Source organism: Cydia amplana, chromosome 17 (assembly GCF_948474715.1).
Source record: "Cydia amplana chromosome 17, ilCydAmpl1.1, whole genome shotgun sequence".
NCBI classification, from domain to species: Eukaryota; Metazoa; Arthropoda; class Insecta; order Lepidoptera; family Tortricidae; genus Cydia; species Cydia amplana.
The window spans coordinates 6,691,107-6,715,931 of record NC_086085.1 but is presented as its reverse complement, the minus strand read 5'-3'; the positions used below and the strand labels follow the sequence as shown (position 1 = coordinate 6,715,931).

General features: G+C 35.6%; 1 protein-coding gene across 1 annotated transcript; it reads right to left on the bottom strand.

Moving 5' to 3' along the window:
- Window positions 1-7,203: 7,203 nt before the first annotated feature.
- Window positions 7,204-17,741, bottom strand: LOC134656054 (uncharacterized). The gene is made up of 12 exons (XM_063511571.1): window positions 17,422-17,741; window positions 16,519-17,098; window positions 16,292-16,412; window positions 15,753-15,973; window positions 15,303-15,387; window positions 13,235-13,498; window positions 10,169-10,526; window positions 9,495-9,915; window positions 9,065-9,176; window positions 8,753-8,973; window positions 8,355-8,439; window positions 7,204-7,470 (listed from the first exon to the last, which is right to left on the bottom strand). Exons 1-12 carry the CDS (start codon window positions 17,739-17,741, stop codon window positions 7,205-7,207), a joined length of 3,054 nt encoding a protein of 1,017 aa, XP_063367641.1. The 3' UTR covers window position 7,204.
- Window positions 17,742-24,825: the final 7,084 nt, after the last annotated feature.

Sequence of the window (24,825 nt, the reverse complement as noted above, 5' to 3'; positions counted from 1 at the left end):
AGAAGCAATGCATAAACGAAGTTATAATAATAAAAGATAAACGAAATGCGCAAGAAATAAATGAATTTTTAGCTAGCTACAAATGTGATATTCCTAGGATCCTTGTAACAAAAGGTGTTACGAAAGTATACGATAAAGAGGAAATAAGAGTTATTTTGAACGATTTCCATCTATTACCCACGAGTGGCCACGCGGGGGTTAATAGAATGTTAAACAATATAAGACGTCATTACTTCTGGCCAAGAATGAGCCACGATGTATACGAATACGTAAAGAAACGTGCACATTGTCAACACAATAAACACACTAATAGATACATTAAGGAGCCAATGGTTATAACTACAACACCAAGCTCATCCTTCGAAAGAGTTTCTTTAGATATTCTAGGACCTTTAGAAGTAGATAATTATAACTATAAGTACGTATTAACAATTCAGTGTGAACTGACTAAGTTCGTCGAAGCATACCCTTTAGAGAGGAAAGACACTGAGTCTGTAAGCAAAGCATTTGTAAATAATTTTATTTTAAGATATGGCGTACCAAGCGACATCATAATGGATCAAGGTACCGAATTTATGTCCAGTGTATTTAGCGATATTTGTAGATTATTAGGTATAAATAAGCTACACTCGACTGCTTATCACCACGAAACTATAGGAGCACTCGAGAACACGCACAAAAACCTAGGAGCTTACCTTAAGATACAATGTAGTAATAACCGCACAGACTGGAGTACCTGGTTAAGCTATTGGTGTTTTTCGTATAATACCACCGTACATACCGAGACGCAATATACGCCATTCGAATTAGTTTTCGGCAAACACTGTCGTTTACCGAATAATTTAATTTCTTCTGTCGACCCTCTCTATAATTATGATAGTTATACTAAAGAATTTAAGTATAGGTTACAAAGAGCTCAGTCAGAAGCTAGAAATAATTTAATGTCTAGTAAAGTAAATAGAAAATTAATGTATGATAAGAAAATGAATTCTGTACAATATAAACCAGGAGACTTAATACTTTTAAAAAATCAAGTAGGCGATAAATTAGACTCCATTTATAACGGACCTTACAAGGTCATAGAAGATATGTCACCGAATGTTAAGATATTAAAAAATAATCAGGTTTATATAACTCATAAAAATAACACTAAGATGTATTTTGAAACTAAGTAATAACTAGTAATTATTATATTCAATTATAATTTAAAAAAAAAATGTAAATGCAACTGCGTGTGTCACATTTTTTTTTCTCCTTTGTGGGGGTGAAGAGTAACTTTCCAGGGAGGTGTACTATATGCCCAAGTTAACATATTAACAGTAACTATACGTTACTGCCTGCGACATAATTATGCGACGCACGTAATTGTATAAATAGCATGTAAGCAATAATAGCCTATAAATATATGTGTTAAGTTTAGATTTACTCTCTCTATGCTTGGATACCGAGAATACAACACAACTTCGGTAATGTTTGGTTTTACTTAAACTCCATTTCGACCCTCCGACTACCAAGTCATCTCAGTCAAGTCAAGTCAGTCAGCCTTTTTTCTCTTTTACAAAATTTTTAATAATATGTAATTGACTAGTGTATAGGTAATGACAATATCAATATCCGATATATACTGTTTTAAACATTGTTTCTTAATTAATTATGACACTTTAAAAGTTAACATAAAATAACACAATATTACATCATCTACACAAACTAAATAAGGTAGGTATGTGTTGAAACAAGTTGCTACGTTACCAAACATTTATTCACATATGTATAGTTTCTTTTATAGGTTCTATGATAAACTAGCGTTACTCAGTTTTCTTATGTAACAGCGACATCTTTTAGGGAATTTGTACAACAAACTAAATATACTTCATATCGGCTCGAACATACTCCCGCCTAAATGACAGAATGTCATTTCTTAATAATAAAATAAACATTACTAAAATAAAAAATCTTCTCTTCGATAGCTCATGTGTATACTGTCTTCACTTCCACCTTTCTTTTAATCGATTTAGGAACTTAGACTGCCAGGGCTTCCAGAGACAAATTCTCAAAATTGGAAGGTTTACTTCGGCACGGAGGCTATTCAAGGATTGTTTAGAGGCCATGAATCGGATGTTTGTTTGAATCTTCCTCTCTCTGTGTCGCTTTTGTTTCTCCTACACAAAACATTCTCAGTAGACCTCCAGCGGTTTGACGCTATCTCTCGATAATCGTCCTCTTCTTTTATGACTCCTTTCTCGTACAGTTTTTCTCCTGTCTCTCCTGTTATATGTATCTTTATCTCTATTTCTCTGAATTCTAACTTCTTTAGCATGTGGTTAATCTCATCTCTTAAGTACATGCTAATGAAAGTTCGATCTCTTTGCACGTCTTCGTGAATCTCTATTATTCTCTCTCGCTTATACTCGGGCTTGAAATCTCTGTTCGTCTCCGTATCTATTTTAGGTTTGTGCTTCGATTTTTCGCTCGTTTCTACATCTCGCTTGAATTCTTGCTTGTTTTTTATCTCGTAGCTTGATTCTATGCTCTTCAACTCCATGTTTTCTGACTCTTGAGATTGGTAAGATGTTCTTTTGTACTCTCTCCGCAGCAACGAGTGATGGCTTTTGTATATTATTTCTTGAAACTCTTTACTTAGTGAATGATTCTGCTCGCATAACTCAGATTTAGCTACTGGTATTGTGTGAAATGACTGTGACTTGACTTGTGATTCCTTCTGGATGTCGACTTCCGCTATCGTGTCAGTATGTGTAGGCTCGAATGATTGGGGCATGGATGGTAAATTGAAAATACTTAAGGTGTTTGCTTCTTCTGCCCATTGCTCTAGGATATCTGTCATGTCTGCTTTCAACTCAATATACACTTCCTCGCACTCGAAATAGATGTTTTGCTTAAAATAGTGAAAAGCGTCTCGTTCCTCGGGCTTCACTTGCTTCACTATTCTTGAATGATTCGCTGAGAATCGGCTCCAATATTCTTGTAAGGATTCTAGTCTGGTTTTGACATGACCGATCGTAAGCTTCTTGTTTGATATATTTTTGAAAATTTCTCTAGCTTTTAGTATTCTACCATACGTAAATTCTTGTTCCGCTATTAAATCTTGCAACGACATCTTTGTGTTTTAGAAAACATGAAATCTCAACTTGAAATATATCTCTGAAACTCGGAATCTCTTCTCTTCTAGAAAAAGAACATGGCAGGTAGCTCATTTGCACTTTAAGGATTAATTTACACACACGTTCTCACTCAGCTATTCATTCTTGTAAATTCTTGAAACATTTTTCTTGATTTTGTTCATACGACGGAAAATTCAGATGGAAATTATTTTTGTTTTGTTTGACGTGTAAAAATTTTCACATGTTCTATTTCTAAAATTGTATTTTTCCAAGTCAATGAATTTCGATCTTGTAAATAACACTAATTTGAAGCGGCGAATTTTCTGCGTTTGCTCGTGGGTTTGAAAATATGCGTTATTTATTTAATCTTTCCGAAATCTTGAATTTTAATTTTGTAATTTTTTATGACAATTTTGATGGATGGCTTCTCAAAATACTTCTAAATGTTCTAACTCACTGACACTTTACTTGATTTTAGACTCTACTAACTATACTTAAAGATCACTTTTGAATGCACTGTCTATGTCACTTAAGTCACTTCTCTTCTCAACTCGAAGGACCACTTTGTTGAAACAAGTTGCTACGTTACCAAACATTTATTCACATATGTACAGTTTCTTTTATAGGTTCTATGATAAACTAGCGTTACTCAGTTTTCTTATGTAACAGCGACATCTTTTAGGGAATTTGTACAACAAACTAAATATACTTCATATCGGCTACATGTGTATTTTTATTATCAGTATCCTTTCCTTCTCATTATTTTAGGTACAAACAGTATAGTGTGATAAAACGAATAGGTATTATGAATATAATCTTAATATTATTAATGATCATCAATCTTCTGATTATTTGGGATTATAAATTATGGAAAGCCCGTCAAATGTTTCAGATATTCTGGTCACGATCACGTGACGTGCCAATAAGGGACTCAAAGTCATATCTGTTAATAATTATTCAAACAGCATAAACAGCTTTTTTATGAGATCTGTAGAACGTACTCAATTTGTGTGCGCAACTTTTTGCCAGTTAAATATCCCAAGGCTTATCGATTCATATAGGATAGTTAAAACTTAAGAGTCAATGAAAAAAAAACAACGGATTGCACCCCGGGAGTGCCGACAGAAGTGAAAACTCAATGACTAGTCCAAAATGTCTGCAGCATTATGTATAATTGATCCATCCTCCTTTCTATTGAAAACTTTAGTTCCGAAATTGTCGGTCGCTGGTTGCTGGTGAGTTTGTTTAAAATTCGAAATTCAAATTTGTAGCGTTAATTGTTTATAATTCGAATATAAATTGTAAAGTTACCTTGCAGACCTCGCATCGAAATATCATGGTCATGATATTTTGAGTTTTATTCACCAGTACTAGAGTTCACTTTTATTAGCGATTTCATCAAGATGTAGCTTTATTGAATTATGTCATTGAGTTTTTCTTTATTGATTTAAATGACATCTAAATAAGTGGCCATCTAAACCTTACGGTCACGTGATCGCCTTACGCTGTCTCGAGTTTATCATTTTTTTCCCATCACCTCAAAAAGTGCCAGCGCCGCTAAAGAAGTTTTCACTTCAAAAATACATTTGCATCTCCATTCCATTCTGTGTCCGCGGAGCAGCAAACAGCACCACATTATGATTTGTGGCCTCGTTGTGACATCTGATTTCAGTCATGCGTCAGATTGTCAGGACAGTCATAATTTATTATTATTTACCTTTGAGAGTTGTGTCATCCGGCGAGGGTTACTTATTTTTAGAAGTTAGGGGGGCTTTATATGAATGTATAAAGTGCGTATATCTATAATAATTTTTATTGATGTATTGGTAACATAGGTACCTGATTGTAAACTCCACAGCTGAACATTTTTTTTTAAGTTTGTATAATAGATACAAGTTAGGTATGAGTAATAAAAACAAACCTTTTTTTCTTGTTTAGGTAAACTGATAGTTATGGCGGTATTTTATTAAATAATTGCCTTCCTAATTATTAACTAGGTGTGTTTTGTATTGAACATGCTGATATATATTACTAGTAGTTCAAAATATATGGGAAATAAATCAGTTTATGGCACGTTGCAAATAAAGTAGTGCTTTTTGTTTTATTAATAAAATATGTCAACCTTGTTAAATTGTTAATATAAATCATGTTTGATGTTCAAGGAAAATAAAAACAATGAAAACCGGTGAATGACTTACTATGTTATTTATCTAACAAAATAAAACTGCAAGTTGAGTGTAAACTCGCCTTATCCTCACCTTAAATGCGTTGAAACTAAACCCGGGCCAGAACCGTCACGGCATAATTCTGTGTTCTTAACCTTTTTAACACTAACTTTTTTCTTATTTTAACGCAAAGTGCCAGACAGCGGTGATGCTTTAATTAATGTCTACGAGAGAACTTGATAGATACATAATAGAGTCTGTTCAGAAAGAGAAGAGTCGTGAAATGTATGGGATCCAATACATTCTACGACTCTTCTCTTTCCACACAGACTCTATATATAGTGTTAGCGCTAATTATAATCAGGTGTCTAGCTTTCGTTTGAATAATCACTAAGTACATAGTATAAAATAAAGTCGCTTCCCGCTGTATGTCTGTCCCTATATATGCTTAGATCTTTAAAAATATGCAACGGATTTTGATGCCATTTTTAAATAGATACAGTGATTCAAGAGAAAGGTTTATGTATAATTTGTTAACCCGTGCGAAGCAGGGCGGGTCGCTTGGTAGATTTACGTATTCACGTAATATATGTATGTATACTTAAGTACGGACATAAGTAAAATATTATTATACATAATACCGTTGCATTCCAATTTTGATAATATTATATTTCGTTCCGATAATTTCATTATCAAACGAAATGTAATGTCAGTGAATTAAGGCAAATAGACACCTCATAATACCTATCTAATTCTAACTTATAATGTCTTTCCCCAAGTGAATGAAGAAAATTATCTCAAAACAAATCCAAAACCGCATTGTACCTGCAAATAGCTATTGGGTGTTTTTTTTTTGTTGTCCCCTACACTTTTTTTTAAATTTGGGATTTTTTATGTTATTTCTACTCAGAATCACGAGCTCTTTCTATCCTAATAGGAGAAAAAAAGTGTCCTAAGGTTTTTATTTCCATTCCGTCACCATTTTTCATAGACTTTGTATGGCGGTCGCGTAATGGAAAGATCGAAAAATGTATGGAAATTTTGGGACACTTTTTTTCTCCTATTAGGATAGAAAGAGCTCGTGATTCTGAGTAGAAATAACATAAAAAATCCCAAATTTGAAAAAAAAAAGTGTAGGGGCAACAAAAAAAACGCCCTATTGCGCGTTTGAATCCCCCGGGAGGCATAGCATTCTCTTTGTTGTCTTTATTGCTTACACTAATTAGTTAACAACTCAGGGAAAGGAACTACTTACTTGATTTATTACAGCTTCTTAAAGACATTGATAGTTTTTGTGGTTTTTGAGTTAGTCGTTTTAAAATTTACTTTGTTGCGCTAATTTTAATGGTTAGACTAGTAAAATGTATAAAATATTTTGTGGGATAAATAGTAAAAATACAATATCAATAATAATAGTAATCTTGACCTTTTCTTAATGACTGTATAGTAACGCAACATTTTTTTGTTCTAACAGGTCTTAAGATGAAGATGTTATCAAAAAATGAACGATGTCATGATTCGATAAATAAGAAACTAAAGGCAATAAAAGAAAACAATTGGCACTTTGATATAAAATATAAATTAAATTTACATAACACAACTTTGGGAACAAATCAAATTATTTTATTAAATATTTCTCTTTAATATAAATAGATGTCATAATTTCAGTTTATAAATTTACATAAATCATTCCCACAAACTAGGAAAGTACCATTTGTACAGTTCCTATTATATAAATCGAAGCGGCCGAGGTGTTGACTAATCTGAACAAAGCCTTTATTAACGGGGCATTAAAGCGCATGTTCAGATGATTTTGAGCACCTTTTCTGCTCTGATATATGTGCTGGCAGCTGTACTAATGTGTCACCAGCTCTTATAAATATACTGAATAACATGTCAACGTATTTCTTCATTACTGTATTATTGGAGCAATACCAACATACACGCAGAAATAACCAAAGACACAACAGAACTGAAAACAGTCCCTGCGCCAGTATAGTAACCCAACTGTTTGGTCGCCCTATCCAGTTCTAGGAGCGCGTCCATGATTTCCTCATTATTGGGGATAATGTCTTCTGGGGGCAGTAGGAACCCGTACAAGCCGACGTCTCTTAATTCGAAGAGGTACACAATCGGCACGCCCACGACACCCTTTACCCAGTCAAAGCTTGAACCAGTTACAGCATCTGAAATAGGTTAAAATATTAAGTGATTAATGGTTTAACCATAATGGCAGAATGTTTTAAAATTTCTCCAAAAAACAATATATCTAAACATGAGTTGAAAGCAGGTAAAAATCTTGGTTGCGAATCTGGACGTTCATTAGGTAAGGTACCTAATGAACGTCCAGATTCGCAACCGTATAGGTCTACAAAATGTATACATGTTTCCTGTAACAGGAGCAATAAATTAAACTGTAGGCTGTACTCCTCAAACTGACCAACATTTGTTCAGCAACTTTTGAAAATAACTCATGTTTTGATTTTTATTACACTTTAAAGTTTATTCTTAGACGCAATGTAGGTACTTATTGCAAATTTTGTTATGTTTAAAGCCTGACAAGCAACGTCAAACACACTGATGTCAGCGTACATTAAAGACAATATGAAGTCTAAAGGATTCATAATTTTTCAAAGTTGCTGAACAAATGTGAGTGAAAGTGTGACGAAGAGTGTGACGAGTACAGCCTTTAGTTTAACTTATTGCTCCTGTTACAAGAAGCAGCCTGTATATGTCCTAAGTAGAAAAAAAATACAGCTGCTAGCTATTCATATTTTAAGCCTGGCGTCCACTAGACTCACCGAGGCGAATCGAATCGAATCGCAATAATTTGCCTCCTATATTTTCTATGCAACTGCGTCCATTGACGAATAGCCGCGGCGCGCCGATTCGATTCTCCGCGCGTATTGCTGGTCAGGCGAATTTCTGCGGCTACGCGTTTCGACTCGACTCAGCGAGTCTAGTGGACGCCAGCCTTTACTACGACTACCTACGTACTTGATTTGGCTGGCGCAATGACCCTAAATGAGTCTTGTTCATAAATCTTATTAATTTAACTAAGACCACTTACATAAAATTTCTAGGGATGTGCCGACAGCGTAGCGTGTTCCATGCCTGGCCTCCAACTTATCTGCAGCGCGGATAGCGACTTCAAACTGAAACATAATAGGTATCTTGATATTTATGTTGCAATGTAAGAGAAAAAAATTTCATAGTCATAATTCTGAAAAAAATTAAATTTAACGCTGTACATCGCCCAAATTGTACATAAATCTCCATTAATGTGTGTGACCCTAGTTACCTCAAGTCGAGGTCAAGTTTAGTCTTCTTGATTCGAAAATCGGATACATCAATTAACATTTTGAGCCTACCCGAGCCACATACAATTTGAAATCGTAAGCTATGATGTACAACAGTTGTACAACGTTAGTTACTAACGTAGCATAGAAAATATTGTTCATTATTTACCATATCACCGTAGTTAGGAGCTTGCAGTACGTCGATGCCGCTCACGTGGCTGTACGGTACTAGGATCATTTGCGAGTATGAGTGGAAGTCCAGGTAGTAGATGATCTCGCTAGTCCTCTGCAGTGCGAGGACGTAGTTGGAGATGGATTGGGTCTCAAGCTCGGAGGCAGCAGAGGGGCCGGCGTAGGTCTGATCACACGGGTTAGCTGAGGCTCCAGTGACTGCAACATGATATGATGCACATTGCGATCAGGAAAAAGTTTGACGAAGAATTTTTTTTCTCCTTGACAAAATGGAAAAACATTTACTCACCCATCCATTGGAAGTTAAAGTTCCTATTCAAGTCAATACCGTTGCCTGCATCGGCATTAGTTCCACACATGACGTGGTTGGCGGTGTTTCGATTTTTCCTCCACATTCGATCCTGTAAATAAGTTTTACATTCGTTTACTCGTATGTTATAATCACCAATTATTTAATGGCAATTAAGTCGTCATTTGTTTTAATTGTCTCCTATTAATTCTCTCTTTTGATTTTTCAGTAGGTATGAATATCATTTAAAATTAAAGCAATGTGCACGTTACTAATAGAAGTAATGTACACTATTTATTTATGATTTCAAAAAAAACTAATACTGATTCCATTAAGGAGACGACAGTTCGACTGCAGACTGCATTCTTGTACGGGGCCTCGCAGCGGTAACGCAGCATAATCATAGTTTTATTAAATTGTAATTACTTACATTTGTAAAAGTATAATCATATCCATCAGGGTTAGCAACGGGAATAATATGCCACACAAATGTCTCCGCCATGCTCCTAACTGCAGGGTCATCACTTGTCAGAAATTCTTTGATGATCCATGTAGCGGTGGCTGGTGAAATCCATTCTCTGGCATGAAGGCCTGCTTCAATCATCGCCGTCAAAGGTCTTTCGCCTCTCTGACCAGGCTTGAAGTCAATCATGATGGCTCTAATCTGACGGTTCTCGAAAGTGGTCCCAATATTGACAGTAGTGACCACATCAGGGTAAAGAGTTTCTAGCTCATCCAACCAGTTGTAGATGTTATCCAAGCCGTAGAATCTGTCCCAAGACATGCCACCCAGTGTACTGCTGCGAGAATTAGCATTGGGGATGGCGGTCTTCAGTTGAGCGTCTATTAACCTAAAAAGACAAATGATGTTGAGGTTACGCATGTTGTTTGTTTTATTAGAACATTTATCAATATGACCTAGAAACGCTTGTTTCATTGTTTTCTCCAGTTATTTATATTATGATTAAAAATATTTCACCAGAAATTAACTACGTATTTGTGTTAATATTTGTCGTTTCATATTTAAAATTTTAACTTTTTGTCTGTTACTTATTTCTAAATATAAATCTAGTTTCGTTTCAAATATGAATAAGATGTACTTACTCTTGCACATTAGCAATGCTAACCTTCGCGTCAAGATTTACTCTTTTGACGTAACTCGAAAACTGCTCATCTTCAACAGGGGCCACCATTATTCTCACTTCGCTGCCAACTTCCAATATCTCCGTCCAGAATTCATAACCGTCTTTCTTCAGATCATTAAGCATTTGCACTTCAGCTTCTGACTTCGGCACAATATTGTAAACTTTGTAGTTTTCATAGCTCACCATAGCATTTGCTAAGGCTAAGAGCCCTAAAAGGGCTATTACTTTGAAAACCATTTTAACTCCTTCCGAATACGTGTGATTTGTTTTAATCACGCATAAATATAAAATATTTAGGTCGTGTTTCCTAATGTTATCTGGTTTTATCGTTTATTTTATCGTATTAGTAATCAAAGGATTAAGTTATATTTAATGTTGATATGATATTAGTATATTGATATTTGATATATAATAATCGTTGCACCTAATATTTTGGTATCTCATCGTTCTACCCGGACTCCTCATGTAATACCCGGACAGTGATACATATGATATGATACATATTTACAAATATCCTTTTCTGCGTTCTCACAGCATAAGCCTTCTTGAGCTTACCGTGGGGATTAGTCAATTTGTGTAAAAATGTCCTATAATATTTATTTATTTAATTAATAATAATTAAAATGGTTTCTATTAAAATACTTAAGTTTCTACAAAAAAAAACAAGTTCCTTTAGCCATGATAACTTTACTGTTAGGTACAATAAAAAAACTGTATCAAGTCGTAAAGATTATAACTGCAACGGTTTGAGTATTTAATAACAAAGATAGATTACTTTAAGCAAAGAATTTTATTAGTTCAAATCATAAGTCTAAAGATAACAACTAAATGATTGATATACATTTTAATGATATCATGATAAGCAAATTGCAAAGATATCATGATACTTAGGCGGATTACCATGAATTTGATATCGTCATCATCATAGGTTAAGAAATAGATTATGCATGGCGATGTCATACAGTACACGTGCCAAGAAAAAATACTATGCAAAATTCTGTTTTCCCAATTATTTTAACCAATCTAACGGAAAAAGTTCCAAGTAGTTAAAATACTCGTATTTCGTCTTATTTTACATTTTATTAAAGTATGTAGGTGCTTTCTTTATTAGTAGACCTGGCAGCTGTTCATCGTCGGAGGCTAGAGTATCAACTTTGCCAAGGGGTTTCCAAATCAATTTACAAACGGTGCAGTTTTGTTTAAGGTGCAGGGAGTGTTACCTACTCAGGCAGTTGTCCCACCGCAAGCGATGAGCTATAAGCGAGTAGAACGATAAACTAGAAACGAGTGGGCGAGCGGCGAGAAGCGAGTGTTAGCTTTAACAGTTTTGTCGCTCGGCTATAGACGAGTGTTCGAGTGCGACGGGCTATTGGTCTCGCAGCTTGAGTTCAACTACCAAGCGAGCATCGCCGAGCGAGTACCGCTGAGCTAGTTTTATCTCATCGCTCTTATCTCGGCGACAAACTAGTAGAGCGAGTGTTCTCGCCGGCAGTGTGAACAGCCAGCGATGAACTATAAATATATGTATCTCTTTTACTAACACAGGATCCCTATCTTTTGTTCGTTTCTTGGGCGAGAAAATCGCCGATAGCTAATCGCTTACTTGCTCTTGGTGGGACAACTGCCTTATTTCAAAAATCACAAATAGTGTCTACTTACTATAGATATATAGAAAGCACTGTATACTTTGGCCTTTCCAACGCTTAAGTAAGGCAGCTGGTAAATTATTTGCGATTCTCAAAACTACTAACAATTAGAACACTAGTAAGTACACTAGTATCTAAAAATAGTTTAAATACCTAAATGAGTAAAATAGCCTAAAACAGTATGTAAAGAGAGGAGCCTATTTCTGCCAACAAACTGTTATACAGTTTGGCGGAGGTTGTACCTAGTATGTAAAAATATGCTGTTTCCGTGAATAAATCGTTTATTAAAAAAAAAGAATGTACCTAAATTCACCAAATATCGGACAGTTACAATCATAATCTTTCTATAGAATTTTTAGTTCACCTATGAGTTATTTTAATGCTTATAAATAAATAATAAAACGTAAATGTTGAATGATATTTATTATAAAAGTAAAAATTTAAACATTGAGCATTTTCATAAACAATAATTATGATTAACAAGAATAACTACTTAATAGATTCCTCACGTTCGTCTGACTGTTTCTCTGCGGCTTAGCTTATTGACTATTAATGCAAGAAAGCTATAATTTGACATAATATATATATATTATTATTTTATACAGAGTGCTTCCTGTAACAGGAGCAATAAATTAAACTGTAGCCTGTACTCCTCAAACTGACCAACATTTGTTCAGCAACTTTTGAAAATAACTCAGGTTTTCAGGTTTATTACATTTTAAAGTTTATTCTAAGACGCAATGTAATGCAAATTTTGTTATGTTTATAGCGTGACAAGCAACGTCAAAATAATCAAATACACTGATGTCAGCGTACATTGAAGGCTATATTTATTTTGTATGAAAAAGAGGAAGTCCAAAGAATTCATAATTTTTAAAAGTTGCTGAACAAATGTTGGTCAGTTTGAGGAGTACAGCCTACAGTTTAATTTATTGCTCCTGTTACAGGAAGCACCCTGTATTACACGAATCTGTGTCATAATAAAAACTAGAGACAAACAAATTTCGGGTACAGTCGTCGTCAAAAAGATATGTTGTTCATTTTTCGCCTTTTACCACAACGAAGTAATGTGGAAAAGTTTAAACAATATAACATATCTTTCACGTCACTTTAGTGGCTGTACTTCCCCAAAACGTAATAATTTTGAAAGATAAATGAGTGAAGGCAAGGTTAATAGAAATTTGACGCCACGTCATTTTTTCACTAAAATAATTTTTAGTTTTAATTATATATAAATAATTTAGATTAATACATAGGTAGCTATTTTATTTATATTATAAATACGGTCCTAGATAGCCGAATCAAAAGGTCTAAAATTGTTTTGTGCTACTATTGCTCAGCGGCTAAATACAGGTTACTATCACAAAAGTCCTTTCAGTAGATAACAGTGATTATAACACCAAATGCCACCAAAATCATTGAAGTCACAACGGACCCCGCAGAAGATTCTCGCGTGTAAATATTTAGATCTCTTGTCGCTCTGTCCATCTCAAGTAAAGCATCCATGATTTCCAGATTGTTCGGGATGATTTGTTCTGCCGGTAACAGGAAACCATATTCGCCCACATCTCGAAGTTCTATTAGGTAAGATACTGGAACACCGTTGCTCTTAACCCAGTCGAAACTCGTACCGCTCATCAAGTCTATGGAGAAAATAAAAGCAGATATAATAATAATAATAATAATAATAAAGCCTTTTTATTTCCCAAATACATAATTTACAACGATTTTAGATTTTTTAATTTTTTCTTAATTTATAGGGACCCCTCTTGTAGGGTATAGGCCTCCTCCAGATTCTGCCACCTCGTTCTGTCCTGGGCTGCTGTTAGCCAGCTTTTGCCGACTACTTTCACAATATCATCCGCCCATCTTTGTCGTGGATGTCCGACTTTCCTTTTCCCAACCGGACCGGCCCATTGGGTAGCGGCGAGGGTCCAGCGTTGGTCTGTGCTCCTTGCTACGTGTCCGGCCCATCGCCATTTCAGTTTTAGGGAATGATGTAATGCATCTGTCAATTTTGTCTTTTTTCTAATTGTTTGACTTTTTACTTTATTTATTTTTCTTAGGTTCAGGATGCTTCGTTCCATGGCTCGTTGACAACTCATTATTTTGTTTTTAATGTTTTTTGTATAGGCCCAAGTCTGGGACCCATACGTCAAGCAGGGTAGAATACAGGTATCCATCACAGTTCTTTTCATACTTAGCTTGTAGTCACCTTTCAATATGTCTTTATGCGCCCAATATTTATTCCAACTACAGGTAATTCGCCTATTAACCTCGTCTTCGTTGCTCGTCTTAGAGAATGATACCTGTTTACCTAAGTAGATGTAGCTATCCACGTATTCTATTTCTACATCGTCTAGTAAAATTGAACTTTTAGAGCTGTTCGTCATTATTTTAGTTTTATTTAAGTTCATGTGCAGACCAGCTTTCTTGCTCTCTATATTAAGCTCTCGTATCATTTTTTCCAGCCTTTGGTGGTTTTCAGCAAAAACTACAATGTCGTCTGCAAATCTGAGGTGGTGAAGACGTGTATTGTTTATTTTGATTCCTTCTGTTGCCCAGTTCAGTTCGGCGAATATGTTTTGCAGGACGGCTATAAAAAGCTTAGGAGACAGTGGGTCGCCTTGCCTGACGCCTCTACCTATTTTAAACTCATTACCTCTGGTTTCTAGTTTGACTCTGCTTACACTGTTTGAGTAGATGTTTATTAGGATTCTAGTTATTTCTGGGCTTATTCCACATGTTCTAAGGGCTTTCCAAATGAAGTTATGGTGAATGCTATCGAAAGCTTTTGTGTAATCGATAAAGCACATATATAGAGTTTTATTAAACTCGCTATATTTTTCTATGACTTGTTCCATAGTGTGGATGTGGTCCATGGTCGAAAATCCGGAACGAAATCGAAAAGCAGATATATAGAAATAGAATTAAAGAGTTCTAAAGCGGTAAAGTATATGTTATGTTATTTTAATGCTTCGTATCTAAGAGAAAGGAGGTCATCAAATTGTTCATAATATTTTATAACCTATGTATTGAAGCGGTAAAATTACAATAAGGTCAATAATAATATATTTGCACTCTATATAAGAACCTACAAAAACTTTTGGAAAAGTCTACATTATTCAATTATTATAACTTAGATGTTAGTTAAATTAAGGTTCCTATAGTTTAATTATTATAATGATAAAACTCATACTCCAGGAGATATACTAAGTATATGTATTTATTATGTAAAATCAAGATAGTCAAAAGCAAAAAAGTATAGTTTATAATATGTATTAAATTTTAAGCAAACACTATTGCAATTCAAAATACCAAGTTTGTTTAGCTGAAATTTGAAGCGTACGGGACCAAGTATGAACTTTTAGAGAACCGATTTGAACTTTCCCCAACTAAAACAACAGTTTATTACGGAATTTGATAAAGTTTCAAAAGATAACTTACACATAACGTCCGCTGAAAGACCAACTCTGTATGTAGTGCCGTTCCTGCTTGCTAATGCGTCAGCCGCTCTCGCAGCTATTTCAAACTAAAATAAAACAAAAACTTTAGTAATTATGTGTTTGTATTTCTTTAGCCCAGCCTTAAGCCCAGACAGGTTGTCGATTTTGAAGTGTAAGGCGTTGATATAAAAAAAATGTCGAAGGAATGCATAGAAAATTGTCTTCGGTTACCTTCTTAAGTAAATAATTTGGAGAAGAACAGATCAAAATCATATAATATTATGCGATAAAATCTGAAAATCTACTAGGTATAGTTAGGTTCTAACTTAAAACTAATAATGATATTAGTTTTAAGTTGCAAGGAAGATTATACCAAAAGTTTTAAAAAGAATACGCCTAAAATGTAGTTACGCATAATGTAAAACATTCTTTAAGCTTATAAGCAACTAACCATTTGAGCAAAATCTGGAATCTGCAACACCCAGTTCGAATTCAGATGACTGTATGGTACGATGATCAACTGAGTGTAGGAATGGAATGCAATGTAGTAAATGATCTCTCCTTGCTGCCTTAGATTCAGGACATATTGTTGTATGGCTTGAGTCTCAGGCTCTGATGCTGGTGATGGCCCAGGGAAAAGGTTCGAACAGGGATCTTCTGATGTTCCCTCCGCTAAAATTAGGGTTATAATAGGTATTAAAGTTAGAGATACTTAAGTTCCCGTACTATAATTGTACTAACAAAGAAGAAGTTACTTGTGACTCTGATACTATTTATTTATTCAGATTGTCAGGACTTATAGAAAAGATAGAAGATTAGCAAAGAAACTTGATAATCCAGTCTTATCTAGCTCTAGATTCTGTACATGAAATATCAAAATAGAAATTTCATTCTTGTTTCTGAACTTGCATCAATCAAATAGGTACCATAATGTTATGTTGTGTGAGTTGTTGCAATTCGGGTAGTCTCCCTTAGATAGATTGAACTTACTGTTCCATTCAAAATCAAAGTTTCTATTCAGATCAACGCCATTGCTCAAGTCATCTTCAACACCAGACGCCACACAGGACGTGAAATTAAGCCTGCTGCGGTTCTTTCTCCACAGTCTTCGCTGAAAATATAACAAACCATGGGTCACGAATAATACATAAGTATATGGTTGAGCTCACTCAATTGAATTCGTGATTCGTTATTTATAAGTACCAAAAACTACTTACGTCTGTGAAGGTATAAGAGTATCCATCAGGGTTGACAACAGGGAAGATATGCCATTCGAAACTAGTAGCCAACGCTACAACTTGAGGATCATCGCTCGCCAAAAACTCTTTAATTATCCATGTAACAGTTGCTGGTGAAATCCACTCTCTAGCATGAAGCCCACCCTCAAACATACCAATTTTCTTCTCCGTTCTCTCTGGGTGATAGTCAATGATGATTCCTTTGATCTGTCTGCCTTCTACGCTTTGACCTGGCATGACTACAGTTTTTACAATGTTTGGGAAAGCCTCTGCTAACTCATCAAGCCAGGAATATATGGTATCTAATGTGTTGTATTTGTCCCATGTGAATGAGAATAATGTATCGGCATTACGTTGATACGTTCTTCTGTTACGATGACTTCTAGATGTATACGCGTAATAGGTTAAAAAGCCGTTGCTGCCGGTGGTTCCTGTACCACTGCTGCTGCTACCGGTAGACCCTGGTCTACCACTTACACTACTACCACCACTGGGTCTACCACCGCTGCTTCCGCTTCCTTTACGTCTGGAGACAGGATCTATCTGGTCTTCGATGGCTCTGTAAATTTCAACGTAAAGAATTAGTACCTACGTCATCTTATTTTATCTTTAAATGTAAAAATTGTGCAAACAATCAGATAATGAAACTTGAACTAAATATCTATATTATACTTGAGAAATCATATAGGATAGGAGGATAGTATTTTATTGGGTGTGCAATACCTAATTTATTAATGTTATTATCTTTAATCGAGCATACAACGTATCCTACCTTGACCTACGTTAAAATATTACTACCAACAAGCATAATAAACCACTAAGAATATTGCAGAACTGTACATTGTTATAAAACACTGCTTAAGATATAGGCATAAAACCTACCTTTGCATATCATCAATGACTAGCGTCGCTTCAATATTATCTCTTTGTAGAATTTCAATAAACTCTGCTTCATGTGCTGGTGACACCGTTATCTTCACATTGTGGTTTACATCAACACCCTCATCCCAAAACTCGACTATACCACTTATTTTCACTTTCAGCAGACTTTCCACTTCATGAGCTGTTTTGGGAACAACTTTGTAAACTTTATAGCCCTCATAGCTTTTCGGTTCAGCACAAGCTGTTGCGGCAAAAAGCAAAACAAAAAACAGTAGTTTAAACTGCATGTTTGCAATCAAGAGTGATTGGCATTGCGCCATGAATGCGTATATCAGCCGATTCAGCCTATCAGTCTGTGAGTTATTTTATCAAATCCAAGATAAATCATATCTAATCATCAGATTTCACACATTTCTGATTGTATCCGCATTTTTAATTAATCTAATTCATTAAATTATTACTAGAACAATGACATTATTTGCCGTTGATAATTTAGTTTTTATTTATCTTTAAGAAAAATCTGAACTCTTATAATATTATATTGTGACTCTATCTATCTATCCGTCCGTCTGAGCCAAATTTGAAGCGTAATTTCTTGGTAGATACACTTATGCAAGTTGGTGAATCAAGACTGACGTGTAACATGAATATAAAAAATACCCATTTGCTCTACCATTGGAGGGTTAATTTAATAATAATATACCGTTTTGCAAACTGTACCTATAGTGTGATATACGAGAAGAATTTGTTACAAAAATTTCAACATAATATGTAGTAACGTATTTAAAACTCTAAACTGCTCTAATTTAGCTCAGCGTTTAAGTAGACGATATGTTGCCGATGTTGGCATATAATTATATTATGTTCAATTAAAAAAAAACTGGGTAATTGGGACTGTCGTGTGAGCAAAACAAAAATGTGAAGGATAGAACATTCTCGAAAATCTTGAAATCGAAGTTTTCGGATGACGACAGATTTCCACTTAAGCGGTATTCTCACGTCCCAAGTCCCGACGTATCGGCCGCACGCTGATTCATGCCGCGCGCGATGCCGGTGCCGGCGATAAATATAATTGTGCTCTGACCCACCCAGGCGGCCGACAAGTGCATAAGGGGTTTTGCACAATATTGGGCCAGCTTTATATTGTTGGTTAGATCAATATTGTTTATTTTTTCATTTTACAAACGGAAGCGAATCTGTTACCGTAACGAAGAGCATAGCTTAAACTACACCAAATTGTGTAAAAATATTTTCTATAGGTGTCCAGAGAGGAAAATGGGGACTTCGTTTGTATGGAATGACGTTTTCCACTTTTAGACGTTGGAATACTTGGAATTACAATTGTAACGACTTATTAGGTAAAGGTTACCTATACTTGGTAACCTGTTTTACCGTGTTTTTGGAAATATCTACCTTTATCAAACCTTTAGGTATTATGTACATTTTATGCGGGCTGTAGTGTACACACTCGTCGAGAGACCCCGAGACACGCCGAGAACGAGTGTGTACAATGCTATTCTCTTCTCGTCCCGTTCTTCCTTCACTCGTCTCGCACTTCTCCGATTGGATCGGAACGGCTCCGAGACTCTCGGCGAGATGCTCTCGACTAGTGTATACAGCCGACATTAATAATAACTAAATTAATAAAAAACTAGTCTAAACTCGTCCTTATAAGAACACAGTTGTACGAGGAACAGTCCAGGAAGAAGGCTACATCAACCGTACGCGTCCTCGGATATCGCAACATTATGCGCAAATCTTGACTCTGCTAATTTATCTCTTAATTCAAAGCAACAAGGTCCTTAATAGATGAACTGATAAAATTGCGGCGCTAGGGCCTTGTTCGACAGTGTATACATATTCCGTGTTGCCATGTAATGGTTTCTTTTGAATTATTACCGCTGTGACAAACGGTTGAGTTATCGGATGTATTCAGTATGTAATTCTATTTATATAATTAAATACATACCGATACTTTTAGCGATATACGGCCGCTATGTTGTGCCATAAAGCTGTCCTTGAGATACTAGTTAGTCGTAGTTTTATGGCAAAGTGTATAAGGCTATCAAACGAAAGTTGGTCAGGTTACAATGTGGCTATATATTAGAGGCTGGCTCGCCTTGGGCCGTTTTAGGTATGTATGTCAGATGGCCCTTGGTTCATAAATAAAGTCGAGTGCACTAGCTCTTTACAAGCCAACGTTTCAAATATATATTTGCATGACTCTAGGACACTGGCAAATTGGCAATACCTATAAGGTCGTGGTCATTACAAACAAACGTATATGATCAGTGGTCAGTTTACTGTATACCTACTTTTAATAAAATCTGTGCCTTAGGGCCACCCCACATCTAGCGTCTTTCGAGCGTCGCGCAGCGGCCATAAAGTTGTAGACGCCGACGCTCGAAAGACGCTAGATGTGGAGTGGCCCTTAAGCATTTTTGGCTGAAGACGTGATCCCTAATAGCTAGACTGCCAGGTAATGCACACTGTTAGTATTTTACTCCAATAACAATCACATCAATTCACTTAATTTTTATTTCTTTATTGATTTACATATTTTATTTTATTAATTTAAGATTTATTTAGTCATATTTTAGTTTTAGTTTAGTTACGTTTTATTTTAGATTTAATAATCATGAATACTAGTGAATAATTGTATATAAATATAGACACACTTCTACTCCGATCATTTTTTTTATTTTTTTTTATAAAAATTAAGAGATGTAAGGTAGATGCTAGGCAAGGTAAACGTACTAGTGTTCGCTCGACATGCTAATCTATATATATAAATGCAAGTGTCCTGACTGACTGACTGATTGACTGACTGATTCATCAACGCAGAGCGGAAACTACAAAAGCTAGAAAGTTGTAATTTGCACACTAGGTTGAATTTATAAAGTGTACAAAAGATACGAAGCGATTTTGAAAAATTCAACCCCTAAGGGGGTTAAAAAGGGGATGAAAGGTTGTATGGGGTGCAAGTTTTATTTTAAGCTAGGAATTTGAAACTTTGTAAAAAATGTACTATATTAAAAAACAAGAAAACTAATTTCTGCGTTTCCGAAAATTCATCCCCCAAGGTGGTGAAAAAGGGGTTGAAAGTTTGTGTGGATATCAAACATTTTTTCGGACGCGGGACTTGAATCTTTGTATTTCGGGATATTATTAAAATACAGGAAAAGTAATTTCAGCGTTTTGTAAAATTCATCACCTAACAGGTTTAAAAAGGGGTTGAAAGTTTGAATCCATTACAAATGCTTTGAAACTTCTTAGAAAGGCATAATAGCCGATTACAAAAAAAAGTAATTGCAACGTTTTTGGAAGTTCAACCCCTAAGGGGGTTAAAAACGGGGATGTAAGTTCGTCTTAGGGTGCAAATTTTATTTTAAGCTAGGAACTTGAAACTTTGCAAAAAGGTATTAAATTAAGATACAAGAAATCTAATTTCAGCGTTTTTGAAAATTCATCCCCTAAGATGATGAAAAAGGGGTTGAAAGTTTGTATGGATATCAAACATTTTTTCGAACGCGCGACTTGAATCTTTCTATTTGGGGATATTATTAGAAGACAGGAAAAGTTATTTCAGCGTTTTGTAAAATTCATCCCCTAACAGGGTTAAAAAGGGGTTGTAAGTTTGTATGGGGTTCAAATTTTATTTTAAGTTAGGAACTTGAAACTTCGTAAAAAGGTATTATTTTAAACGGGCAATAAACTAATCTCAGCGTTTTAAAAAATTCATCCTTTAAAAGGGTTAAAAAGGGGTTGAAAGTTTGTACGGGGTTCAAATTTTATTTTAAGCTCATTTTATTTTAACTCGAGACTTCGTAAAAAGGTATTTTATTAAAAGAGAACAAAACTCATTTAGTGTTTTTGAAAATTCATCCCTCAAGGTGGTGAAAAAAGGTTAAAACTTTGTATGGAGATCAAACATTTTTGTGAATGCGAGGCTTGAATCTTTGTACAATGGTATATTATTAAAATACGAGAAAAGTAATTTCAGCGTTTATAAAAATTCATCTCTTAAAGAGTCGAAAGGGGGTTGAAAGTTTGTATAGGGTTCAAATTTTATTTAAAGCTACATACTTGAAACTTCGTAAAAATGTATTTTATCAAAAGATAAGAAAACTAATTTCAGAGATTTTGATAATTCATACCCCGAGGTGGTGAAAAAGGGGTTGAAAATTTGTATGGAGGCCAAACATTTTTTTGAGTGCGGGACTTCAATCGTTGTATAAAGGCATATTATTAGAATACAAGAAAAATAATTTCAGCTTTTAAAAAATTTATCCCCTAAAATGGTTAAAAAGGGTTTGAAAGTTTGTATAGGGTTTAAATTTTATTTAAACCTAGGAACTTCAAACTTCGTAAATAGGTAGTTAGGTAGTAGGTTTTATTAAATAGAGGACATGAAAATCTTCTAAGGGGGTTTAGAGGGATTACATCGAGGACAATTTTATTCAGTTAGGGGCTTGAAACTTCGTAGGTTGTGAAAGACAAGTCTCATGCGTTGTATAATATTATAAATTAAGGAATAATTAACCGTCCTACCGCAATCTCTTGCTGCATAATGTTCTAAGCTAATGTAGAATAATATATATAACCACCAATATACAAATCCACGCGAACGAAGTCGCGGGCAACAGCTATGCCCAATACATGGCACCCTGTTGTCACTTCTATTGGATTACTTAGTTTCAAGATGACATGTACTGGGACCGCGTCGAGCACCAGTACGTTTACCTTACTGTGTCTGTCCTAATCTACATTTTAAAGAGCCCCCTCTGTAAAATTTAGATACAGGAAAATTTACAAGCGGCAATAAGCCTTGCAAAAGATAATCTCAATTTTAATAAAATATTTCAACGTCTTCATTACCAAGTCCGCGGGTGCGTTACAAAAGCAGATCTCATTCTATAGCGGTGTGTAGGAACAAAATAATTTACGATCGGTAGGGAACCGCTTAATCAGCGTTCGGCTCATTGTTAACCCGCGCAGCTCGGATAATGGCGCTATTGTCTCTTAGTATCGCGATAAATGTTTGGTGCAAGCTACAGGACGCGGGGCGAACTTGGTTACCGCTGGTTTACCTCATGGTCACAACTGGGTACCTTTACCTAGAGGGTGCAAAGAGAAACAAGTCAATTAGGTCCAGCGATTAATGTTTAGAGCAAGGTACAAGACACAGGGCGCGTATAGAACTGAGTTACCACTGGTTTACATCATGGTTACAGCTAAGTACAGTAGAGTTCATAAATATGTATACGTTTCTTCACCTTAATCCGTTGCATAAGGTGAAAAAATGTATACATATTTATGAACTACACTGTAACTTAGCCTAGAAGATTTAAAGAAAAACAAATCAATTAGGTCCATGCAGCGATACATATTTGGTGCAAGCCAAACAAGACACGGGGATCTGTAGAACTTGAAGATCGTTTTATTTTGTATATAGGTAGTTTTGTTAAAGGGGCCCACTGATTAACAGTCCGCCGGACGATATCTGCCTGTCGGTTAGAACAAAAAGTTGACAGCTCCGAACAACTGGCAGGCCGATATCGTCCGACGGACTGTTAATCAGTGGGCCCCTTAAGAGGTCGTTAAGACTATGCCAGAAAATTCCAAACCGTTCTTCCAACCGACAATGTTTGAAACTTGCATGTATCTAGTAAAGTAGGTACGCCCTTGCGCATTGTGTGTGCCACAATGCGCAAGGCCTCCAATCGCGATAACTCCGACATCGCTCTCGCCCCACACCCGCTTGTATTCCCCAATTGATAAGTTGTTGATAACGTTGCGGACTTATAATAAATCCTGCTGCACCTTTTGAGCCTAGTATGAAGCCTAGTTTCCCCTTAGGTTTGTAAGGTTAGATGGCAGTCGCGTTTGTAAAAACAATAAGGCCCATTTACACCACTCCACTAACTCGGGATTAACCGGTTAAACCTTGAGTTACCATGGTTACCAGTATAATTTGACACTGAGTTAACGGTTTAACCGCATAACCCCGGGTTAGTGCAAGTGGGCCTAAGTGTCTTAGTCATTTCTTACGATTAGGTAGCCTGGACTTCATTAGAATACTGAGACAGATAATTGAAAGGTCGCAGTCTTCAAATGATTTCACATGAAGTTAACTAAACTAAACATATAAAAACACGCTGTTTATGACAAAATAGCCAACATTTTATTAGCTTTTAATACGTCCCGCATAGCCCCAAGTGATGTTTGTGGTTGAAGAAATGTCACTTTTGACACTAGCAGATATAATCTAGATCTAATTCATAACCTGTTTGTAAAATCAGAATACGCCTACTTTGCGCCTAATGGCTCTGGATTTCATCGTCCTTTCTTGTCTAAGAAAAGATGTGCAACACGAATAATTCAGTAAGTAGGGAGAGATTCCTTTAAGCGATACCTACATTATTATTATTATTTAGTTCATTCCGTTTCCGCGTATAATCTTTCTACCTTATTTTGCACCATACTTCCTCTATCGAGATAACTTTTCATACCGCAGCCACTTGCTTCCCAATTGATAAGTTCGTATCCTTATTAAACTTCGACGCTGCAGTTGACAGTGTTGATCAGCTACACTAATATTGAAGCAACACGGTGTATACTCTGAAACATACACTTGGAAAACTTGCGTGTTCAACTCTTGTTGAACAACGATTTATAACTCAAGATAGGTTATAGGCGTTCCAAAATTGAAGCGCTTACCTTGTGACAAACTGTACAAGTTGCGTTTAGTCGTGGCTGGACAAGTGAGAAATGTGCACGTGCTGACGAGCTGCTGCACACCGAAAGAGAAAGAGACGAGCTTATGTTTAACAACGAGTATGACAAAGATATGGATGCAATGAGAAAATTAATCAAAAATAACAGATTTTTTCGTAGACACAGAAATAAATATGGAAGTATTTTTGGTGTTCTTCAAGTATGGGTATAACCTATCTATAGTTACCTATATAATATCATTGGTGTTGAATTGTTTACAGCATTCTACGATGGTTGCACACAATGCGCGATAAGTCCCACAAATTTATTATCAAACGTTGTCAAAAAGTTACGTTTCCCGATGCTAATCCCGATGGTTAACTAGTAAAGTGAATCGTGGTCTCGAAAAGTAAGCATTTTGTCTTTGCACTTCGTATATCGATAAAAACACAACGGTTTTTAAATCCATATGAATTTTGTTCATTTATCATCATCGGTATTTAGACGGCCTGGCCGTCTGTGGTTGCAGCATTCTCCATTCCAGCCTATATTGTGGTTTCGTTTTCACTTCCTGGTATGAGTGGCTATATAGCACCATTCCTTTATCATTTACATTCATAACAATCCTAATAATCTTCTCGTAGTAAAATTGTATCATCTACCTAAATACGCAAAAAATAATTTACA